Genomic DNA, 20,706 nt, shown 5'->3' with positions numbered 1-20,706 from the left:
ACTTTAATAAAGTGACATAAATTTGATAATATTTGTGTTAAAATCTCAAATAAATTGATGTTTGATAAATAAATTTGCAATAATAATGGGAATATATAGGGTGGTGTTACTTTTTATGATTTAATTTTATTTACTTAGCAAACGTAAACCAAAGAAAACAATAAATAAATAAAAACAATATAAAAGACTATTTAGTGATGGTAATAAACTTTAGATTAAGAGTCTTAGACACCTTTGCCGCTTTTCTAAGCGATGTATCTCATTTCAAATTTGTTGTCGAATTAATATCGATGTTAGTATTACAATATAGCCAAGATATAGCACCCATATGACCTGCCGAGCCTAAAAAACAGAAAAGCGTCAATGTTTGTAGAACATACAAAAAAGACTCTCTAGGTATATAATCATATAAAAACTCAAATTTTATATAATCAACATTTGGTAAATTTGAAATAAATGACCACGAAATTTTATCTACAAAGTAAAAAAACATTAATAATTGTAAATTTGATTGTGGTTTATATATATTCCATTTGTCAGAAATTTATACATAATGTGCTTTAATTCGATTTTAATTTTGAATAATTGTTATCTTGAGTTCTCATTTTTTTAAGTCACATTATTGACCAAATTTAGATGATATATTAAAAGCGCATGTGGCTTTATTGACCAATATTCATAATTTATGATTATTCTTATGGGCATGTATCTATGCAGCCCATGAACTTGAACTTAAGACATCTCAAACGAAATATGTGTGAAATTATCACCATACCAAATTAGCTACTACACTTCTCATTCTATTTTTTTTAAGAGAGAGATGTAAGATGTTTGTCCTAGATTTTATACTCGTTATGCCATAGAAATTCTTGAACTATTTTGTATAAAAGAAATATAATGTTAGTGATCATGAGGACGGACTAGAGAGAATAGAGCCTAAGCCGGTCTAGATTCGAGAAAAGTCTAAAGCGAACGTGATTCTGACAAGTTGGAAATTAATGCTTAGAGTTAAATTAGTTATTGAATTTAAATTGATAGATTTCGGCCAAGTTGAAAAATTACCTCTTTTTAGTTAATTTATATCTTAATTGATTTTTGCGAGTTAATCAACCAAATCGGCCTACTAATATCATATTAAAATATAGATTAGGAATTATCCAACTGATCAAGAATTAATCTTTTAATTAATATGATAATATACACTTTTACCATCTTTTGATAAACTTACAAGTAAAAGTCAATTACGTCGATTTAAAACACTTATTAGGGATAATAATTTTTTATACAATAATAAAGCATAATGAGTAATTTTACAATATACAAATAACTGAAGATACAATTTTGATATATTTAAAAGTGCAGAGTAATAAAGATAATATGAGTAATTTGAGTAAAAGTCTTGAATGAAATATTTGTCCACATTAAAAAGACGTTGTGTCCAAATCCCGATATTACAAAAACGAGCTTTGCATCATCACTGTGTAATCACGTACGTCGTTGTTTGCTTTCGTTTTACTGTCACTTCTGAGACAAGTCTGAATAAACTTTCCGATCTTTCTCTTCATGACTGAGAAAATGATATTACTTGAGCTCTCTCAAATAAGGATTATAATATACATTGCACAACTGTATGGCCACCATATTACTTTACGTACGCCATGTTTGCTGTTACATACCTCACTCAACTCCCAAACTTGCAGGCTAAGCAACAAAATATAATATATAAAAAAAAAGACAACAACAATTATAGTAGTAGTAATAATAGTACTCACGTACGTAGGGTATACAGTAACTATAACTAGAGTACCAGAACAATTATTTTATCATATATTGCAACTAACTAACAAGCGAAGATGAGATCGTGGATTAATTCACAATTTCACATATACATATAAATATTTAAACCGATGATCTCGTTGTAAGAAAATGGTCCAGTAAGACATGCGCGCGTGCTCAACAAGCTATTAGCATCCAAGACTGTGGTGGGCACGTGACTCTCTATCTCTATATAGAACTATAGATAATGAAAAAGTGTAGCCCAAGCAAAAGCAATATCTTTTCTTCTTCATTTTCTAGTCATCATCATCATAAGATCACACTCATTATTACTATATATATGTATATATGTACTCAAAGAAGAGACCTATCTATGTAAATTGCAAATACTAAAGATATGGGAAGATTCGATATCGCTCCATTGTTGTTGTTGTTCGTCATCAACATTACTATGGCTATCATCGTTGCAACTGATAATCAGAAGAACCCTTCTCTGGCCCTTAATAACAAATTCCAACCAAACGACACTTCCTCCTCTAACGAAGTCCACGTAAACGACAAAAACATCTACAACAGAGGAGGAGGAGGAGGAGGAAGTTACCGTTGGGGATGGGGCGGCGGCGGCGGAGGCGGCGGAGGTGGAGGCGGCGGCGGAAGGGGAAGCGGGTGGGGTTGGGGTTGGGGCGGCGGCGGCGGCGGAGGAGGGTGGTGGAAGTGGGGGCGGTGCAATAATAACGGACATCTGAGAAGAGGAAGAGAAAGAAACGACAATGGTAGGTTTAGCAAAGACGACTATTTGATCGGAGAGTTCGCTCAGTGCACAAAGAGAAACCGGTGTAGAGGGTTGAGGTTGGACTGTCCTCTTCACTGCGGACCCCAAGCTTGTTACTACGACTGTCGTTTCATGTGCAAAGCTCATTGTCGTATTCGTCCCCGTTGACTAGGACTAATGATTCGTTGATATGTCTTTGCTTGCAAGGGAAGTTTGGTTTATTAGGGTTTTTTTTTTTTTTTCCTTACCGTTATGTTATGTTACGGTTACAACGTAGAGCTTTCTGTGGTTGATGATGGTGTTTTTTTTGGGTGGGGGCTTGTACCTTTTTGTCGTTTTCGGATTGATGAATTGAGTAGAAAAGTTTTAGGGTGTTTCTTTTTCTTCGTCTTTTTTAATGTGATTGTTGTATGAATTAATTAGAGGGGTTGGAATTCATGTCGTTTTGGCTTGGGATAATTGTCTGCCATCACACTTCACACACTAATTCGCTTTTGAATTACGTAATGGTCCTAATCAAACATATGTATCATCTCTCCGAATTCATTAAATATTTGAAAGCGTATCTTGATCAATGTCATGATCTGTTTCTTTACCAACGCGGCTGGACATGACCTTCATTAAATATTCATTTGTCTTTTTTGTTTAAATTACGTTTCTATAGAATAATTGCAAAGGTTAAATCATTTTTTTACAGACGGGCATAAAATTTTGTAGACCACCACTATCTTTCTTAGCATTTATTAGAGTTAGGATGTTTCACAAGGAACTCAAGAACCATCATTTTACATATTACAAATTAATTTTTAAAAAAATCTCTCTATTATTTACATAAAATTGAAATGCTCACATGGGTAAAAAAAGTAAAGAGAAATTGACGGATCTACTAACATTTAATAATCCATTTATTATTTTTATCAAAATGCTAACTACAATTTAATTAATAGAGCCAATGTGTAAATACAAAAATACCCACTTTTTTTGGTATTGTTTGATAGAGAAAGCATAGGACGTTTCGGTAGTACTGGAATGGTGGTGCTCATTGTCATTGGTTGACCTATTCCCATCCTTATCTTGCAATTATCACTTTGTGTATCTATGGTCAATTAAATCGTTTTATTTTTTGTGAAATTGATATACTTATGCATATTCTTGCAATTATCACACGTTTTTTACATCTTGAAATACCTTTCATGCTGATATTTTTTTTTCTTTTCCCATGAGTTTTAATCCATTTGTCAAGAATTCAACCGCTAGCAATATAACTTTTTAATTTATGTTTATGAATGTCAAATGTAGCTTAGATCAAATGATTGTTTTTACGATCCCACATATTTACAAATCGTGTCATTTGTTGACGTTTATATCAACAAATCATGTCATTTGTTGATATCTATATCAACAAATCAATCAATTTTTAAGTGTTATCATTTAGTTGACATATATATGTTAACAAATCATGTCATTTGTTGACATTTAGGTCAACAAGTCAATAAATTTTTCAATGTTGTCATTTGTTGGCATATATATGTCAATAAATGAATGATGTCAATTGTTGACATATATATATATATATATATATATATATATATATTAACAAATCGTCAAACAAAGTCAGAGTTAAAAAAAAACTTAGATTTTTTGACACATGCGAGACTCGGATAAAAAAAAAGTAAAGAAAAAAAAGAAAAGAATAAAAATAGATAAAAAATATTCCCTCTCATATTTTTTACTAATAGAATTGTCCAAATTAGTGTTTTGTCGAAAAATGAGTTATCAAATGACAGTACATGTGTCAATTTCTCAAAAGTAAAACGACATCAACAATAAAAAGAGAAATTGACACATCTGCTACCATTTTATAACATTTTCCATTTTCCCAACAAAATCATAATCTGGACAAATCTACTATTAAATCTTGGAAAGATAATATTTTTGTTATCAATTTTTACCCTCTTTTTTTCTTTAATTTTTTTCCTCGAGTCTCGCATATGTAAATAAATCAAGTTTTTATTTTTTATTTTTATTTTAGAAAGCTGGGTTTGTTTGACTATTTGACACAATTTGCTAACACTGTGAAGTTTGTTGACATAAATATCAACAAATGACATGATTTGTTGACATATACGTCAACAGATGATATCATTTATTGATATACATGCCAACAAAAAACACGATTTATTGATACGTGAGTTTGCTAAAACTGTTCGATCATGATTCTCTTCTTTTGTCTTGTTGATTAGTTTTTTATAAATCATTAATTTCAAAGAAGATAGGTCTTGTTATTATTTATGTGTATGCGTTGAATGAGGCCGTTGTTGGACAAGGAAAAGAACCAGAGAGAGACTTCAAGAGATAAAAATGAAAGGAAAAGAAAGGAGATGAGAAGAAAGAGTAGCGTCCGAGGAAAGAGAATGGAGGAGATATGAAAATGAGTGAAAGAAAGAAAAAGATAGAGAGAGGGTAAAAAAGTATTCGCACATTTAGCTTACTAATAGAATTATACAAATTATAGTTTCGGTGGAAAATGAGAAATGAGTTATGAAATGGTATTAGATGCGTTAATTTATGTGATAAAAAAGAGTGGCTCGGGAGAGCCGGATTGTGTATTGGGCCTGAAAGAATTAGACTGGCCCAAACTTATAAACGGGCCGATTTGAACAGCTGTCAAAGGACCAGATTGTGACCAGAAGTGGTATTATGAAAAATATTTAAATAAGGTTAATAATGATAATAAAAGAAAGCTAACGTTTATTCCAAGTTTTGAAAAAAGAGAAGGTAAATAATAATAGTGTACAGCGCACCAGAAGTGTTAGGGTCAAAAGACTCGAAACCAGAGAAATAGCGACAGAGATTTGCAAAGGAAGCGGAGAAAATCATTCATTTAATCGTCTTTCTAGATTTTTCCTTAATCAGAGATAGCTCTGAAAGTAGTCGAACAGTTCGATCATGGAAGCGATCAGAAAGCAGGCGACGAAGCTCAGAGACCAGGTCGCCAAGCAACAGCAGGTCTCGATCTTTCACCTTCTTCCCAACCCTAAATCACTCTTCTCGTCTCTCGCTACTGATTTTCCCTTTCAATCGAACGCTCTAATCGGTTTCTTGAACTTATTTAGGATCAAATAAATCATGGAGAATTTCTAGGTTTTGTGTATAATATTGATCGGCGATCTCAGAGATTTGTGGATTTGAACGTTATACATAAATCGATTCCCGTATTGGTGGTTTTAGATGAAGGAATTCGGGTACTGATAAGGTTTTAGCTGTTTGAACATCGAAATGAAGAAGAGGATAGGAAAATGGCCTTTAGAATTGATATACTTGATTCTTGTAGCACCTTAGTAATTTAGGCATTAAGTTTTGTTAACTTTTTCAGGCCGTTTTCAAACAATTTGGCGGTGGTATTTATGGAGGTTCGGACAGTTTCCTTGCCGATGAATCTGAGCTCCAGCAGCATCAGAAGTTGGAGAGGCTATACATCTCGACTCGTGCTGGCAAGGTTGATTTTTGTTCCTCATTTGAATGTCTTCTGAATATGCAGCTTTTTTCTTCTTGAAATGAATGAGTTGTGACTTTGGTTTCAGCATTACCAAAGAGACATTGTTCGTGGCGTTGAAGGTTATATAGTTAATGGATCGAAGCAGGTTGAGATCGGTGAGCTGCTATAATATGTATATTCTCCGTTTCAGGTGTGGATTTCATGTACACTTTGATTTGCATGAATAATTTGTCATTTTTTTTTTTTTTTTAAAACAGGTTCAAAGTTGTCAGAGGATAGCAGGAAGTACGGCAGTGAAAATACATGCACTAGTGGTAATACTTTGTCTAGGGCAGCCTTGAGTTTCGGACGAGCTCGTGCTCAGATGGAAAAGGAACATGGAATTCTTCTGAAATCTCTTGGGACACAGGTTAGAATGACTCCCAAGTTTAATCCAATGGATGTTTTTGGATAATAATAATAAAATAAAAAAAGAAGTAGAAAAACGTAGTGGATCAGAAGGTTTGAATACACAGAAACAAACACAACGAACACATGATGGGGTTTCTTTCACACTTAAAACAAACGTCCAGGTTGCAGAGCCTTTAAGAGCAATGGTTGTGGGAGCTCCCTTAGAAGATGCTAGACATCTTGCTCAACGATACGATAGAATGCGACAGGAAGCAGAAGCTCAGGTAATAATATATGAGACTATTCTGTCAAGTAATACTCCTGCTTTTGCAACGTCTAGTTTTGGCCATTTAAACTAAATTGCCTAGTTGATATGCTATAGTTGGCCAAAGTTAAACGTTTATACAAGAAGCACTTGAGATCAACAAATTGAAGCTCATATTTAAAAAAAAAAAACTTTGAGATCTTGTGTGGAAGTTATTTTATTGTTTGCTTGATAGTTGGAAACTCGGTGGACAAGTATTACAAGTTGTCTGTACTTTGGAATTTGCACCCAGACAGGCTACTGATGTATCGAGACGCCAAGCGAAGTTGAGGGAATCCTCGGCTAGTTCCGATTTTATGTTGAGACTAGAAGCAGCTGAAGGCAAACTTCAAGAACTAAAGTCAAATGTGGCTACACTAGGAAAAGAGGCCGGTGCGGCAATGGCTGCTGTGGAAGGTCAACAACAGCGGCTGACTCTCCAGCGGCTTCTAGCCATGGTAATATACTTGCCGTCTTTTTTAATTCCTTTTCGTTAGTACCTACCTTGAGCTCATAGAGCCAACAGTATATTGTTTCTAAATATAAACACATCTATACTGATTATTTTGTGCAGGTTGAAGCAGAACGCAACTATCATCAGAGAGTCGTTCAGATACTTGATCAGCTTGAAGGGGAGGTATGAAGTAATCAGTATTTTAAAAAGTGAATCTGAGGTTGAAGGATTAATCTTCTGCCTGTGGATATTATAAAACCGTGGTCTGTTTCACAGATGTCATCAGAGCGACAACGGATCGAAGCACCATCGTCTCCATTATCTTCTACTCCAGAGGTAAATATGCCTCCACCACCATCATATGAAGAGGTCAGTGGTGTTTTTGCTTCAGAGACTTTTGATGTCTCAGCAGAAAATGTGGATTATTTCTTGGGAGAGGTAACTATTTCGCATACAGATACTTTTTGGCACCATGATAACCTGATACTTGTAAAGCTTCTCCTCTTTCTTAATTTGTGTTTTTTGTGTTGTTGTTGTTGTCGTTGTTGCAGGTTCTACATTCCTTTAAGGCTGTAACTGAAGTGGAATTGAGTTTGGCCATTGGCGATTATGTTATTGTCCGAAAGGTGTTCCTTCACTTGCTCTTTTTCTCGTGATTTCATTATTTGATCAACAAAAACATTGATAATTTCCTTAATCTGCTTGCTGATTAATTTTACCTTATATAAAATACACACACACACAAAAAAAAAAAAAAAAATTAAATATAAACCTGATATATGAAAAGAATAAAAATATTCATTGTATTTTTACCCCTGAAAGTTTTCCATCTACAAATGGATTAAAATCATGGACGTTTTTACGTTAATTATGCAAAAGTTTCTAAAGATCTCTATTTTTAATGATTTGTATCAATTCAATTAATAGTTGCATTGGACGTTAAGAAAATATAATCATGATTTTGACATTTTAGCATAGCTTTGATTACTTGGGGACTGTTTTTCTTCCAGTTATCCAAATCAAGCTTTGATTAAATTGACTCCTTCAAATCGCCATAAATATGTACACAATTTAGCAAATTGTATACCATTTATGTTGATTTTTATATGTTTCTTATAATTTTTTTTCTATAGTTTTTGAAGATAGAATTGGTAAACTTAATAGAAAGTATATAATGCTTTTATCCAAGTTATACGTTTTTTTTCCCTTTTTCTTCTTACAGGGCATATTAAAATACAATCCATCTTTCAGGGGGCAAAAAAACTACAAGTAAAAAGGGTTAAAATTAAATAATATAACGAAAGCACTGCTAGAAATTTATTTTCATATTAGTACCACCTAATTCACCTCCCTAGCTCCTTCACTGCGCACGTGACAGTAATTACCTCTCTTTTTTTTTTCCTCTTCTCTAGCAGGTATCAAGCAGTGGTTGGGCTGAAGGTGAATGCAAGGGAAAAGCAGGTTGGTTTCCATTTAATTATGTCGAAAGGCGAGAGCGTGTCCTAGCCAGCAAGGTTTCAGAAGTCTTTTGAGTCTAAAACACCCTGGAAATGAAATCTTTTTTCCCTATCGGTGAAAACCACGTAAGCTTTGTTCTGTTCGCATTGTAAATCAACTGAGAGATGTTTGCACTATCTATCCTCTTATATTTTGTTCCTTATATTTTTCGAACTAAAGCTCACTCATAGTCTTCCCGTGCCATACTTGCAGACAGATGAATTGTGGTTAATATTAATCATTGCATTCTTTTGTACATCATTTAGCCCCTCATATTTTTGTCAATACGAGAACCACTTATTTTGTACTTCTTCTTCTGAGTGTGTGAGAGTGTGTGTGTGGGCTTATGATTCTTCATTACCGTTAGCACGTTCATGGGCTAGAATAATCAATAGCTGGCTTTGTTTTTATTTTATTTTTAATACTGAATGAATTATTGGGTTGCTTTTTGTTTTGTGATCTGCCCTTGAGAGCATTCCTTACCAGAATATTTTGTTACCGTGTGGGACTATATGCATGTTATGTCCCCATCGTGAGCCATGGCTGTTGTATGTCGAAGAGAACAAATTCTCTTTGTACCACAAATGGGATAGACTAACATGTACTTTTTATTAGCTTTATTCATCATGATGTCATATATCCTTTAGATTTTAGATATTTTAGATTATGTACCCTGGCGCGATAAAGTGCTAAATATCTCTCTTAAGATATTAGTATCTCTCTATATCTCCAACGGGAAAAAGAGAGATATTTAGCATAGCTAGGAAATATTTAACCCTATGTTTGTCTGTTTAGCAGTTGCGGGGAAGTTTTTGCAAAAGGAATAGAAAAAGAAAAAGAAAAAGAAAAAGAAAGTGTTATTTAGCAACGGGAAAAGGAGAGATATTTATCAATGGGAAAAGAGAGAATAAGCATACTTGGAAATATTCAACTCTAGGCTATCCCTATATTCGACTCTGTTTGGCAGGTTCGGTGGAAATTTGGAATTTTGCAAAAGGTATTGGAAGTAGAAAATGAAAATTTCCCCCTAAAAAAAATTAAATAAATAAATAAATACTGAAAATGAAATTTTATTGATTTTTTTTTCAACTTTTTTGGGGTGTTATTTTATACCAAAAAAGGCTATTTTTATAATTATCTTATACATGTATAAGATAATTCTTCTACTTGTACCTTTTTCAAGGAAAATTAACCACTTTTAGATTTTTTTCTTCGTAATTTTTCATTTATTTAACGTACTTGAGACATCTCTCTCTCTCTCTCTCTCTCTCTCTCTCTCAACTATACCTAGCGAAAGGTAAATAATAATGTGTCCGAAAGGGTCCCTGGAATTGAAAAGGAGAGGCTTTAAAGTAGCTTCTTTCCATAAAACTTGCGCTATCAGAATCACAATGGCAACATCAGACTAGAAGCTCCCAGCCAAATCGAGGACCTCTACATTGTCCGTAATAAGTTCCTCTGGCCATACATACTGCAATTAGGTGGCGATACATTATTGAAATCACATAAATTTGCATAGATCATAGGCAGGGTTGACCTGGAATTCTAATCATGATCTTGTAGAAGAGGTCGCATAAACTTGAACCTAATCGGACCCATCTCAACGTGGGCGTGAAGTTGATTGGAAAATGACAACATGTTGAGCTAACCAAGGTTTAAAATATCGATACCGATACCCATACCGAGTTTTTGATTTTACGGATATATCGAGTATCGACATATATTCTATAACAATTTTAATACCGACTACCGATTATATCGGTGATATATCGATTATCGACTGATATATCGACAAAAATCTTATAACAAAATATAATATAATATGTACCACTATTTATATATTTAAATTTTAAATAAAACAATCAAATTTAAAATATACCTATAACTTTTTCTTATAGATATACATTATTGATATTTACATTACTTTCTCAATATTAAAATAATTTTTTTCAAAAAAATATTATATTTTTCTACTACATTAAAAATATTATTTAAAATAATAAAAAGGAATAGTATTATATATTTAATTATTTAGTCTATTAGTATAGATATTATATATATATAGTACGTTATTTGCCATACATATATTTATATGTATTATAAAATATAAATAAGGATTTATTGATAATATCATTATACTAAGTAAAATTAAGGGCCGGCTAAGCAACTAGCCAAAACAACACCCCTACTTTAAAATTATAGCCCAACTATTAACATATTTAGGAAAATAGCCAATTTATCATGACAACATTCTAATATTCCAATAGTACCATTAGGTTAATATTATTAACTATCATAGTAAATAATATCGTCCATAACAAAAAAATTAGTAAATCTAATTAACAATAACAAAAATAAATAATATTTGTTGTAACAAGAACGACAATAAATCTTATTTACCGTAACAAGAACAATAGTAAATATTATTTACCATAACAAGAATAAAAGTAAATCTTTTTTACCGTAACAAGAACAAAAGTAAATCTTATTTACCATAAGAAGAACGACAGTAAATCTTATTTACCATAACAGGAAAAGTATCAGAGTTAAGAATTAGTTAATCTAACGGTAAATACGATTTACTTATTAGTTAATCTAACAGTAAATACGATAGTAAATATGATTTACTTATTAGTTAATCTAAACAGTAAATACGACAGTAAATATGATTTACTTATTAGTTAATCTAACAGTAAATACGACAGTAAATCTTATTTCCAAAATCAGTTCTCTCCCTCCTTGCATCTTCTCTTCTTCTTCCTTGCCGCGCCCGTCTAGAAGCACCATCACCGAGCCTCCATCGCCGCGCGCGCGCCTCGCCGAGGAAAGAAGAATCGCCACGAGTCCCGAGAGCTTCGGTGAGCGTCTCCGACGAGGAAAATAGAAAGTTGATCCGCAGCCCCTCGCTTCCGCCGCAGAACTCGCCGTCGCAGATCCTCCGGAGGTTCGACCGCGTCCGCGATCCATGACACCACATTTACTAAAATTCCAAGATTTTTATGATTCAATTCAATCAAATGAACAAAAAAAAAAGGAAAAAAAAACTAGAATTCAATTCTATTTATCAGATCAAAGGGAACGGATCCAATAAGTAAATACTTCCATCAACTTGATCACCGACGATGAAAGTCATGAGACCGAGCCCGAAATTCTAGCTCCCGGGATCGGTTGACCTTGCCCAGGATATCCGATTGAAACGCTTGGGACTCGGAAACTCTTCGACCATCGATAATTTGTAATCATCAGACTTGAAATCGAGCTTGAAGATCTCGACGCTCGCGACGGAGCTGAGCGCCAAATCCACTGCTCCGGCCATCGGTCCGATCGTCATATACGGCGCGTCCGGCGCAAGCGCCACCAACACTGATCGATTCATTCTCTTCACACATGCCATAGCCACCACAGTAGACCTTCAATCAAAACTCGATTGGAAATTGGAACCGATGGAAAAAAAAAAAATAAGGGCTTTGTTTGAGAGAAATAAGGAATTTGGGGATTCTGATTTTGGAAACAAGATATGATTTGTGCGAATTAAAGAAAAATAAGAATAAATAGTAATAATCACCAGAAACCCTGCTAAACTAATTTGAGACAGCCAACCAATCAGAGCTTTCCCAGCAGCTAAGCTAATCGCCCAAACGAACACACAATACAAACCAAAAAGCAAAATAAATGAATTTAAAAAAAAAAAAAAACCTAAATTGAGAGATAGGTAAAAAGAGAAGAATATATGACTAACTTCCAGGGCCGCCAAGCTGAGTGACGGGGTCGATGAAGCGCTCATGAAGGTAAGCGGTCCATCGGAGCCGAGTCTTCGGATCGAAGGTCAGAACCAGGGGATGAGACAGCTCAAAGGAGAATAAGACGCAACGGTAGAAAGATAGTGCATCATGTGGATCATCTCCACCGGAGAATCCAGAAAGTCCGACGACGAAGACCAAGGCACGACAGCGAAGGAATCTCCCATCATAATCGGCGTGCTTGGCCGGATCGGAGAGAGTCGAGTAAGCTTTGTTGATCCTCGTAAACTCGTCGGCGGAGGAGCTTTTCTGATCAATTGCCTCCTCGTCGAGATGGAAAACCCTAGTGAGCTTTCTGTAAGCGGTCTTTATCCTTGATGAACAATATACATTCTAACATCAACAAACCCTAACACGTGGTAGTGGCGGGAATTCCGATGATTTCATAGAACGATGACGAGGTGGCGGCCATTCGAAATCCGCCGTCGTCAACGCAGAGGTTGTGGTCGTGCGAGAGGTAGTTTCGGCGGCGTCGGAGGCTCGGACGGTCAGAGCGGAGAATCAAAGAGAAGATCGGAGAGAGGGTTTTGGCGAGAGTGAGACATATTAAGCGTGGGAGATAAGTGAAATCGGGGAAAAAAGGGTATTTTGGAGAACTCTATTAGTGTTTGGCTATTTTCCTAAATAAATTAATAGTTTGGCTACTAATTTAATCTCACCTTATTAAATTGGCTACTTGTTTACAAATCTCTAAAATTAATAAGTAAAAGATATAAATAATAAGAAATAATAAATAAAAAATAAAGAAAAAAATAAATAAAACAAATAAAACGATATTTTTAAATTTGGACGATATTTTGGATTTTTTAACTACTAAAAATATCGGTATTTTAATGATATATCATCGATATTTTAACGATATTTATAAAACGATAACGATTATAACGGATATTTTATCGAGACTCTTCAAAAAACGATATATCGGCGATATATCACCGATATATCCCGATATTTTGAATATTGGATCCCGACATTTTGAACATTGGAACTAACAATATGTTTTTTTTTTAAACTGGTCCGGTGATTGTTTGACTTTCACAAATAATAAGTTTTATGTCCTCAGAAAAAAAAAAAAAAAAATTATACGTTGACGTTTGACCCCTTTCATTTCATGACCCTACGTATTAACAATCCTCTCCATGCTTTTTTCTAACCATTTCTAGTTATGCTTTGGCATATTTTATCAACTCTCTAAGGCTTCGTTTGGAACCCGAAAAATAAGAGAGAGAGTGAAAATGATAGAGAAAATGAAAATGTGAGAGAAAACAATAGGAAAAGTCAAAATTCTAATTGTGTTTGGAAGTCATGAAAAATATGAGAGAAAATTGAGGGGAAAGTAACGATTAGATCAGGGATTGAGTTAGCTAAGGTTCAGGGTGGACTCCAGTCCCCCCCTCAAATTTTTTATTTACATTTTTTGTCCATTTTTAAGAAGTTTTACATTTTACCCTATAAATTTACACTTTTGACCTTTTTTTAAAAAAAAAAAAATTCATTTTTACCATGAATTTTTTTAATTAGCTCCCCTCAACTTTTTTTATTTACATTTTTTGCCCATTTTTAAAAGGTTTTACATTTTTTACCCTAAAAAATGTACACTTTTGACCTTTTTTTTAAATAAAATTCATTTTTACCATGAATTTTTTTTAGTTAGCCCCCCTCAAATATTTTTTATTTATATTTTTTGCCCATTTTTAAAAAGTTTTACATTTTTTACCCTAAAAAATTTACAATTTTAACCTATTTTTGTTTAAAAAAAATTATTTTTACCATGATTTTTTTTTAATTAACCCCCTTAATTTTTTTTTTTCAAATAAGCCCCCTTATTGAGCTTTTCTGGTTCGGTCACTGGACGAGACTCACAAATGTGATCCATTCATAGAAAAACTTGGAGAGATTCTCATTTTTCATTTGATTTTCGAAGAAAAATGAAATCCTCATTTTAGTTATACAATTTTCCTCGTATTTTCTATCATATTTTATTTCCACTATATTTTTCTCAATCCAAATAATTTAAGGGAAATAAAAAGGATTTTCATTTTCCATTTCTCTCATATTTCCCGGTTTCAATCGGAACCTCAATGTTCAAACGTTTAAAAGTTTTTGCATTGAGAACTTTACATATACAGATCCCCTGATAGTACTGGTACTAGTGCTCCCTCCATTTCGGCATCGATTTCTTTATCATATATCCGACGTGTCTTGACGGGATGATGTCACCAATGACGTTTCATCTTTAACATAACATAATCCTCTTTTTTTTTTTTTTTCGTAGAGTTATATATCCATTTAAAAATAAATAAAACTATTGACGTGGGTTACATGCAACAAAGTAAGGAACAAACAAACAACCTATGGTTGGCTAACTAACAAGCAAATAATAATTTCTGAAAGAGTTATACAAAAGAAAAATAATTTCTGAAAGAAAAAAAAATAAACTAGGAAATAACAATAACAGAATCTGCGTAAAAAAAAAAAAAAATAGTGGAATCAAGTATTATATTATATATATTATTTAAACTTATTCACACCTTCGATGTAACCACCATAATGGTCGGATGAGCAACTTTAGAAAAGCTCTTGATCAAGGGTTTACATACACGCAGTATCTTTCAGTACAATTTCGCTGGCAAGTTGAAATTAATTTTTCGGTATAACAAATTATCAAATATAAAGGCTCTCTAATAATTTATAGAATATATGTCAGATAATTTGGCGTTGTTGTGCTTTTGAAAAAAATGCTTTAGATTATGAGATTATAAGACGTTGATGTTTTCAAAAGCAGATATACGTTTGGTAAACTATTATAAAATTGTTGTAGTTGTTAGCAGAAGCAAATTCATTGTTTGATAAAGTATGTATTAATATTTGTAATTAATAATTATTTACATAAAAGAATAAATATTAAATTGAGTGTTCTACAGATTGTAAAAAATAAATTATAAATTTTTGGGACATCAAAAAATTATTTGATAAAAGAATATAAAGATAATTAAAGTTAATATTTGACTCTGTCTCAGGCGGTCTCGGCCTACGGTGATGGCGCTGTCCTTGTCGAAGATCGAGACCAGGGGTGTCGGCGGGGCTGGCTCGATTTTGTTATGTTTTCTCTTCTCCAAATGGGATGAGCTTAGTGTAGGATTGACTAGCCTTTGGTCGAAAGGTCTGCGGTGTTAGTGCTTTTTTTATGTTAGATTAAATGTCTCTACTTTGGTTAGTAGTTTTTAGCTTTGATGTTATGTTTGGATTAAGTCCACTATATGAGTGGTTTTTGAGTACCTTGTTTTGGGGTTTGAAGTGAAATCCCTCCGATTAATATATATATATATATATATATATATATATATATATATATATATATATATATATATTGCTAGGAGGTTTATGCTTGTCAGGATAGGGCCTCTTGAGCTTTCGAGGGTCGTGTAGGATTCGAGCTCTGGCCTGTTTTCGGCAGTATCCTTGCTCGTTCCAAGGACTGCAGAAGATCTCTTTAAAGGAGTTCGGGACGAGATTCGCCATTCCGAACATAATAGACCCTTGCCTCTATTGTTTTGCTTTGTCCGTCTTCTGCATCTTATTTTCATTAAGGACATATACTTTGTTGAATGAGGTACTGACCTCTGTCTGTCTGGGATCTTTGTATGGTCGAACCCAATTTCTGATTGTTAATGAGAAATATTCAAATTAAAAAGAAAGATGCAAATTTTGATGCACTCTTCAAATTTGCATCACTTTGAAATAGTGGTGATTTAAATACAGAGATATATATATTTTTTATCAATCACTTAAGCTTTTAATAATTCTAAAATTGACTCTAATGTTAATTTATTGGTACAACTTTATACTTAAATGTTTTGTATACATTTTTAATATGATTTCTCAATTTACTAAATGAATACAAAGATTTAAATATTTTATCTTAAAATACATTAATTTAAATACAACCCATATAGGAAAAAAAAACTATACTACAATAAAGCCACAATGTAAAATTAACAAAGACATTTAAAATAATATAAATAAAAATTTAAAGACATGTGTCATAGTTTAATGGGCATTGTAGCAAAATAGCCACTTTGAAACTATAGATTTTGTTTTTAGCCTATGTTTCATAACTTTTAGGGAAATAGCCAACGTGCTTAGGTGTCAATAATTAATAGACTAATTTGCCCTTTTACTTAATCAAATGGAAATAATGAATATATTATTAAATAATAGGCAATAATAATATAAAATAACAGAAAATTTCAAAATTGTTATACGTGGCACGCTAATCTAGAACGGCTCACCAAGATTGGCGTTACTGTTGAGAACCTGTCAACACAGATAATAAACGTAAATTACTGGAAATTATCTCATTCTTGAATGGAAATAAATGGAAATAACTGTAAATAAATCATACACAGTCTGTACTATTTTTTAAAAAACCAGATCTGAGATGCGCGACCTGCGCGACTCCACCCAGGCCGCGCGCGCCTCCAGAGCCGCCTGGGTCTCCTATGGCGATGCTTCCGGCGCAGAAAGCGCCGACGAGGGCCGGCGCACCTTCGCCCGGGCCCGCCTCGCCGAGCACGCCTCCACGTCGGTCGACTCGGTCTCCTCTAGCGATGCTTCCGGCGCAGACAGCGCCGACGAGGGCCGGCGCACCTTCGCCCGGGCCCGCCTCGCCGAGAACGCCTCCACGCCGGTCGACTCGGCTCTCCCTGGCGCTCCTAGGCCGACGCCACCCGGTGCCGATCTCGCCGGGCGCAGCCACGCTCGGGTTGGAGAGAGAGAGAGAGAAAACGCCCAGAGTTTTTTTGTGGAGTGGCTGGAGAGAGAGAGAGTGAGAGAGAGAGATATTGAACGTGGATACTAATTCAAAAGAAAAATAACTGCCTAACAATTAACGCACAAAAAAAGGAAAAAAAATATGTTAATTAAAAAACTGAGGACAAAAAAGTAAAACATAATTTGCCACCTATTACGTTTGGCTATTTCCCTAAAAAACTCCAAACATAGGCTAGATCCCAAACCTAACGTTTTAGGTGGCCTAGTTGCTTATAAAACTCTAGTTTAATTTCATGATACTCAAACTTATATAAAAATCAAGTGGTTTGGAAAATAACATATATACTTAGATTAATATGAAAACATAAGTTTGTTTAGAGTAAATTTGTAAAATATAAAAACAATAAAGGTTTAAAACTATAATTTTAAGAAAAATATAGTGAGAAAGAGTATAGTTGGAAGATTCTTTAAAGAGATGTTAAATAGAGATGAATTGGAGGTGTAAAATACTATTCGCTGATGTAAAGATTATTTTTATCTTGGAAGTATAAAATAGAGATGAATTGGAGGTGTAATATACTAGGATTAAAAAGTAATGTTAAACAGTGTCAATAATTCGGTAAATTTTTATCTTTAAAAGTTGATATCCGTATCTAAATAATTTTGAAATATTGGTCCGATACACAAGTCGATAGTCAATATCTCTATAATTTATCTGTGAAATTAAACAGAGTAGAGAGTATCCATCGGTAGCAATACTAAGTGAAAAATAAAGGACATGAGATCAATCAATTGATTCTTAGCGAATGAAAGTCCAAGCTTGATATAAAATTATAAGAATGGGAATACAGTTATTGCTCAGTTTGTGGATAGAGACATACTAACAACAAATACATCATATTCTATTAATTAATGTTATCTTATTTTTGGGTGGGTTTCATATTTAACACGCCAAATAGTTTGTACTTATGTTAGTAAATGAGTAATTTGGACTATGCGACAACACATAGACAGAAGGGTGGGCATAGACATTGAGGATGGTGATGATAGATATAAAAACAAGTTAGAAGTTAAAACAGAGAATTTTCGAAATGAAAATGATTGTACATACATACACTTGCGATACACACGAACACTATTTTGATTGCAGAAAAGAAAAAGAAAAAAAAAAAAGAAAAAAAAAAAGAGCATTCTCTTTTGAAGTTCAGATAAATATGACCAAGTACCTTTTTACCCTTTTTTGCTTCTCTGGGTCTCCAAGAACCTTTTTTTTTTTTACCCTTTTCTCTCTCTCTTATCTTCTTCTCTTTTTGCCCATTATTTTTTTTAGGTTGGAGACAGACCGCACCACGTAACAGCTTCCCAGATTCGGTCAATCCTTTTTTAGTAATTAGTTTTTACAAAAGAAATGAATGCTTTTTCTATCCAAATCCACGCCAAGTACAACCCCCGTAACTACTAATATTTAAAAAATATAAATAAAACTCAATTTGGGAAAATTTTAATATTTACACCTGACCAGATCTCCGTTTTACATATAATGATTTCAGATAATACATTGGCATCAAAAACCTGAACCCAAGAACCGGGTTTCAGTTTAACGTCACAACAACAAAACAAAACAAAAAAGTAATTTAAAAATTACTACGTAGTAGCATTGAGAAAGTACCACCGTGCGATATCACAAGGGATTTTTCCGAACATACTTTTTTTATTACCAAAATACCCTTGATCTCTTGGACCCAACGGAAGGAAGGCTGATCTGAGGCACGGTGAAAGAGCCATCGTCGACGGCGACGCTCCACCTTCTGGCGGTGGCATTATTGTAATTTCCACCATAAATGTCACTTGGTTTCGAATTATCATGATAGGAAGCCATTTCTTGCGAAGAAGAGTAAACCAGAGGAACACTCGGAGCTTCAGGGACCCAAATACCCATATTATTATTATTATTATTATTCGCAGCCTTGTTGTTATCACAGCAGTGATCACTCGCCTGATCGAGATCACAATCCTCGAACATACCACCCTCGTCCGTAATCTGCCATTAATAATCTCAATCAGCTCCAAAAGCATTATTACCCTAAGAATCATACCGAGAGAGAGAGAGAGAGAGACAGACAGACCTTGGAGAATCCGAACGAGGAAGAAGAGTTGTTGTTGTTGTTGTTGGTATCGAGCAAATCCTCGACGTGCCAGCCTGGCAGGGTCTCGATGAGGTACTCGGAGATGCTGAAGGGAGTGGAGTGGTCTTCGCCGGAGACTGAAACATTCTGTTTGGGAATAATATTCTTCTTCTTCTTATTATTATTACTAATATTATTATTACTATTATTATGATCTGATGATGAGACGGTGAGGGAGGGTTGGTCTTGGAGCTTGAGGCCGGTGAGAAGGAGCCTGGTGTGCTTCATGGTCAGCTCGTTGGCTGAGTGGATTGGGATATCGCAGTCTCGGCACAGAATCGCTCGGTCTTGCTGGCAAAACAGCAACGCTCTCTTCTCCTGAGAAACACCAACAAAGAATAAGGAACAGTGCGATTGAGAGAAAGAGAGAGAGAGAGAGAGAGAGAGATAGTGGAATAATTACTTGGCAGATATCGCAAAGAGGGAATTGAGTGGGGTGGATGAGAGAGAAGCGGTGGTGTTTCGAGGCCAGCTTGTTGGCGTGGTGCACGCGCTTGTCGCACGCGCCGCACAGCGCCGCCTCGTCCGCCGTGCAGAACACCGCCGCCTCCGCTTTGTTGCATACGTCGCACTGGATCTTCATCCGATTATGCTATTGTTGGCTTTTCTATTTTTAGAGAGAGAGAGAGAGAGGCAGAGAAATTAGAAGAAGATAAAGTTGAGGGAAAGAGAGAGAAATGGAAACCATCGGAAGTGGGTTTTTTATGCTTCTACTTGTCTCTAGCTGCCTAAGTCGTAGTGACCGGTAATATAATATAAAAAAAAAATATTATTATTATTATTATTATTATTATTAGTATTTCATTTGTGTATATGTTGTGGAAAATAGATGTCCAAGTTTATGATTTATAATGTACGCATCTCTTCGTTGAATTAATAAGAATGGCCATTAATAGCAATATATAAGGTTTGTATTATTTTTGGAGTTGGTAATATTGAAAGAATAAGGATATAAATTCTGATAAACATTATGATGAGAAGAAAAAAAAAACATAAGTTTAAAAGAAATAATTAAACAACTGTTAAATTATTAGGATAAATTAATGTACTATTTACCGGTAATCGCAGATAAAAGTTTATAGATCAATAGTTTGTACGGACAACTAAAACCTTGTTAAATTCATATTGCTGCGAGTAGGTTTTATAAAAAATACAGTTACTTCAAACGTTGGATTTATAATATAATTAATGTTTTATATATGTTTATAATCTAATCAGATTTGATGATTTGACTTCATTATCAAATAGCATTTTA

At 34.2% G+C, this 20,706-nt stretch overlaps 4 protein-coding genes across 5 annotated transcripts; 2 read left to right on the top strand and 2 right to left on the bottom strand.

Annotated features, from left to right (window-relative positions):
- The first annotated feature begins 2,119 nt into the window (after positions 1–2,119).
- Positions 2,120–3,007, top strand: LOC149392397 (glycine-rich protein). Its single transcript, XM_089621067.1, has one exon. The coding sequence runs from the start codon at positions 2,174–2,176 to the stop codon at positions 2,714–2,716; it is 543 nt and encodes a 180-aa protein (XP_089477193.1). The 5' UTR covers positions 2,120–2,173; the 3' UTR covers positions 2,717–3,007.
- A 2,286-nt stretch (positions 3,008–5,293) lies between these two features.
- On the top strand, positions 5,294–9,001 carry LOC149392396 (SH3 domain-containing protein 2-like). Of its 2 annotated transcripts, none has more exons than XM_089619629.1 (10): positions 5,294–5,557; positions 5,925–6,047; positions 6,133–6,202; positions 6,305–6,456; positions 6,620–6,721; positions 6,999–7,199; positions 7,316–7,378; positions 7,472–7,633; positions 7,747–7,821; positions 8,611–9,001. In XM_089619629.1, exons 1-10 carry the CDS (start codon positions 5,498–5,500, stop codon positions 8,725–8,727), a joined length of 1,125 nt encoding a protein of 374 aa, XP_089475755.1. In that variant the 5' UTR covers positions 5,294–5,497; the 3' UTR covers positions 8,728–9,001. The 2 variants fall into 2 exon arrangements, with proteins under 2 accessions (XP_089475755.1, XP_089475754.1); XM_089619628.1 differs by having other exon boundaries at positions 8,608–9,001.
- Positions 9,002–11,195: 2,194 nt separating this feature from the next.
- Positions 11,196–16,014, bottom strand: LOC149392395 (uncharacterized). Its single transcript, XM_089620110.1, has 4 exons — positions 15,937–16,014; positions 12,432–12,825; positions 12,258–12,313; positions 11,196–12,102 (listed from the first exon to the last, which is right to left on the bottom strand). Exons 1-4 carry the CDS (start codon positions 16,012–16,014, stop codon positions 11,935–11,937), a joined length of 696 nt encoding a protein of 231 aa, XP_089476236.1. The 3' UTR covers positions 11,196–11,934.
- A 2,740-nt stretch (positions 16,015–18,754) lies between these two features.
- Positions 18,755–20,174, bottom strand: LOC149392394 (B-box zinc finger protein 21-like). Its single transcript, XM_089621349.1, has 3 exons — positions 19,855–20,174; positions 19,392–19,769; positions 18,755–19,306 (listed from the first exon to the last, which is right to left on the bottom strand). The coding sequence occupies exons 1-3, from the start codon at positions 20,032–20,034 to the stop codon at positions 18,980–18,982; spliced, it is 885 nt and encodes a 294-aa protein (XP_089477475.1). The 5' UTR covers positions 20,035–20,174; the 3' UTR covers positions 18,755–18,979.
- Between the last annotated feature and the right edge of the window lie 532 nt (positions 20,175–20,706).

This window comes from Urtica dioica, chromosome 7, assembly GCF_054948205.1.
Source record: "Urtica dioica subsp. dioica isolate 48M chromosome 7, U.dioica_male_clone48M_v1_H2, whole genome shotgun sequence".
Classification (NCBI taxonomy): domain Eukaryota; kingdom Viridiplantae; phylum Streptophyta; class Magnoliopsida; order Rosales; family Urticaceae; genus Urtica; species Urtica dioica.
The sequence above is the reverse complement of the archived record's forward strand: the minus strand, read 5'-3'. Positions and strand labels throughout refer to the sequence as shown.

Bases quoted from the DNA above. Each gene is read 5' to 3' on its own strand.
- LOC149392397 (XM_089621067.1), top strand. From the start codon at position 2,174: ATGGGAAGATTCGATATCGCTCCATTGTTGTTGTTGTTCGTCATCAAC.
- LOC149392396 (XM_089619628.1), top strand. From the start codon at position 5,498: ATGGAAGCGATCAGAAAGCAGGCGACGAAGCTCAGAGACCAGGTCGCC. The intron at 6,457-6,619 runs GTTAGAATGACT...ACAAACGTCCAG, and splicing joins TGAAATCTCTTGGGACACAG to GTTGCAGAGCCTTTAAGAGC. The intron at 7,379-7,471 runs GTATGAAGTAAT...TCTGTTTCACAG, and splicing joins TTGATCAGCTTGAAGGGGAG to ATGTCATCAGAGCGACAACG.
- LOC149392395 (XM_089620110.1), bottom strand. From the start codon at position 16,014: ATGGCGAATCTCGTCCCGAACTCCTTTAAAGAGATCTTCTGCAGTCCT. The intron at 12,314-12,431 runs GTTAGTCATATA...CGATTAGCTTAG, and splicing joins TCAGCTTGGCGGCCCTGGAA to CTGCTGGGAAAGCTCTGATT. The intron at 12,103-12,257 runs GTGATTATTACT...TTTTGATTGAAG, and splicing joins TTAGTTTAGCAGGGTTTCTG to GTCTACTGTGGTGGCTATGG.
- LOC149392394 (XM_089621349.1), bottom strand. From the start codon at position 20,034: ATGAAGATCCAGTGCGACGTATGCAACAAAGCGGAGGCGGCGGTGTTC. The intron at 19,770-19,854 runs GTAATTATTCCA...GGTGTTTCTCAG, and splicing joins CTCTTTGCGATATCTGCCAA to GAGAAGAGAGCGTTGCTGTT. The intron at 19,307-19,391 runs GTCTGTCTGTCT...TATTAATGGCAG, and splicing joins CCTCGTTCGGATTCTCCAAG to ATTACGGACGAGGGTGGTAT.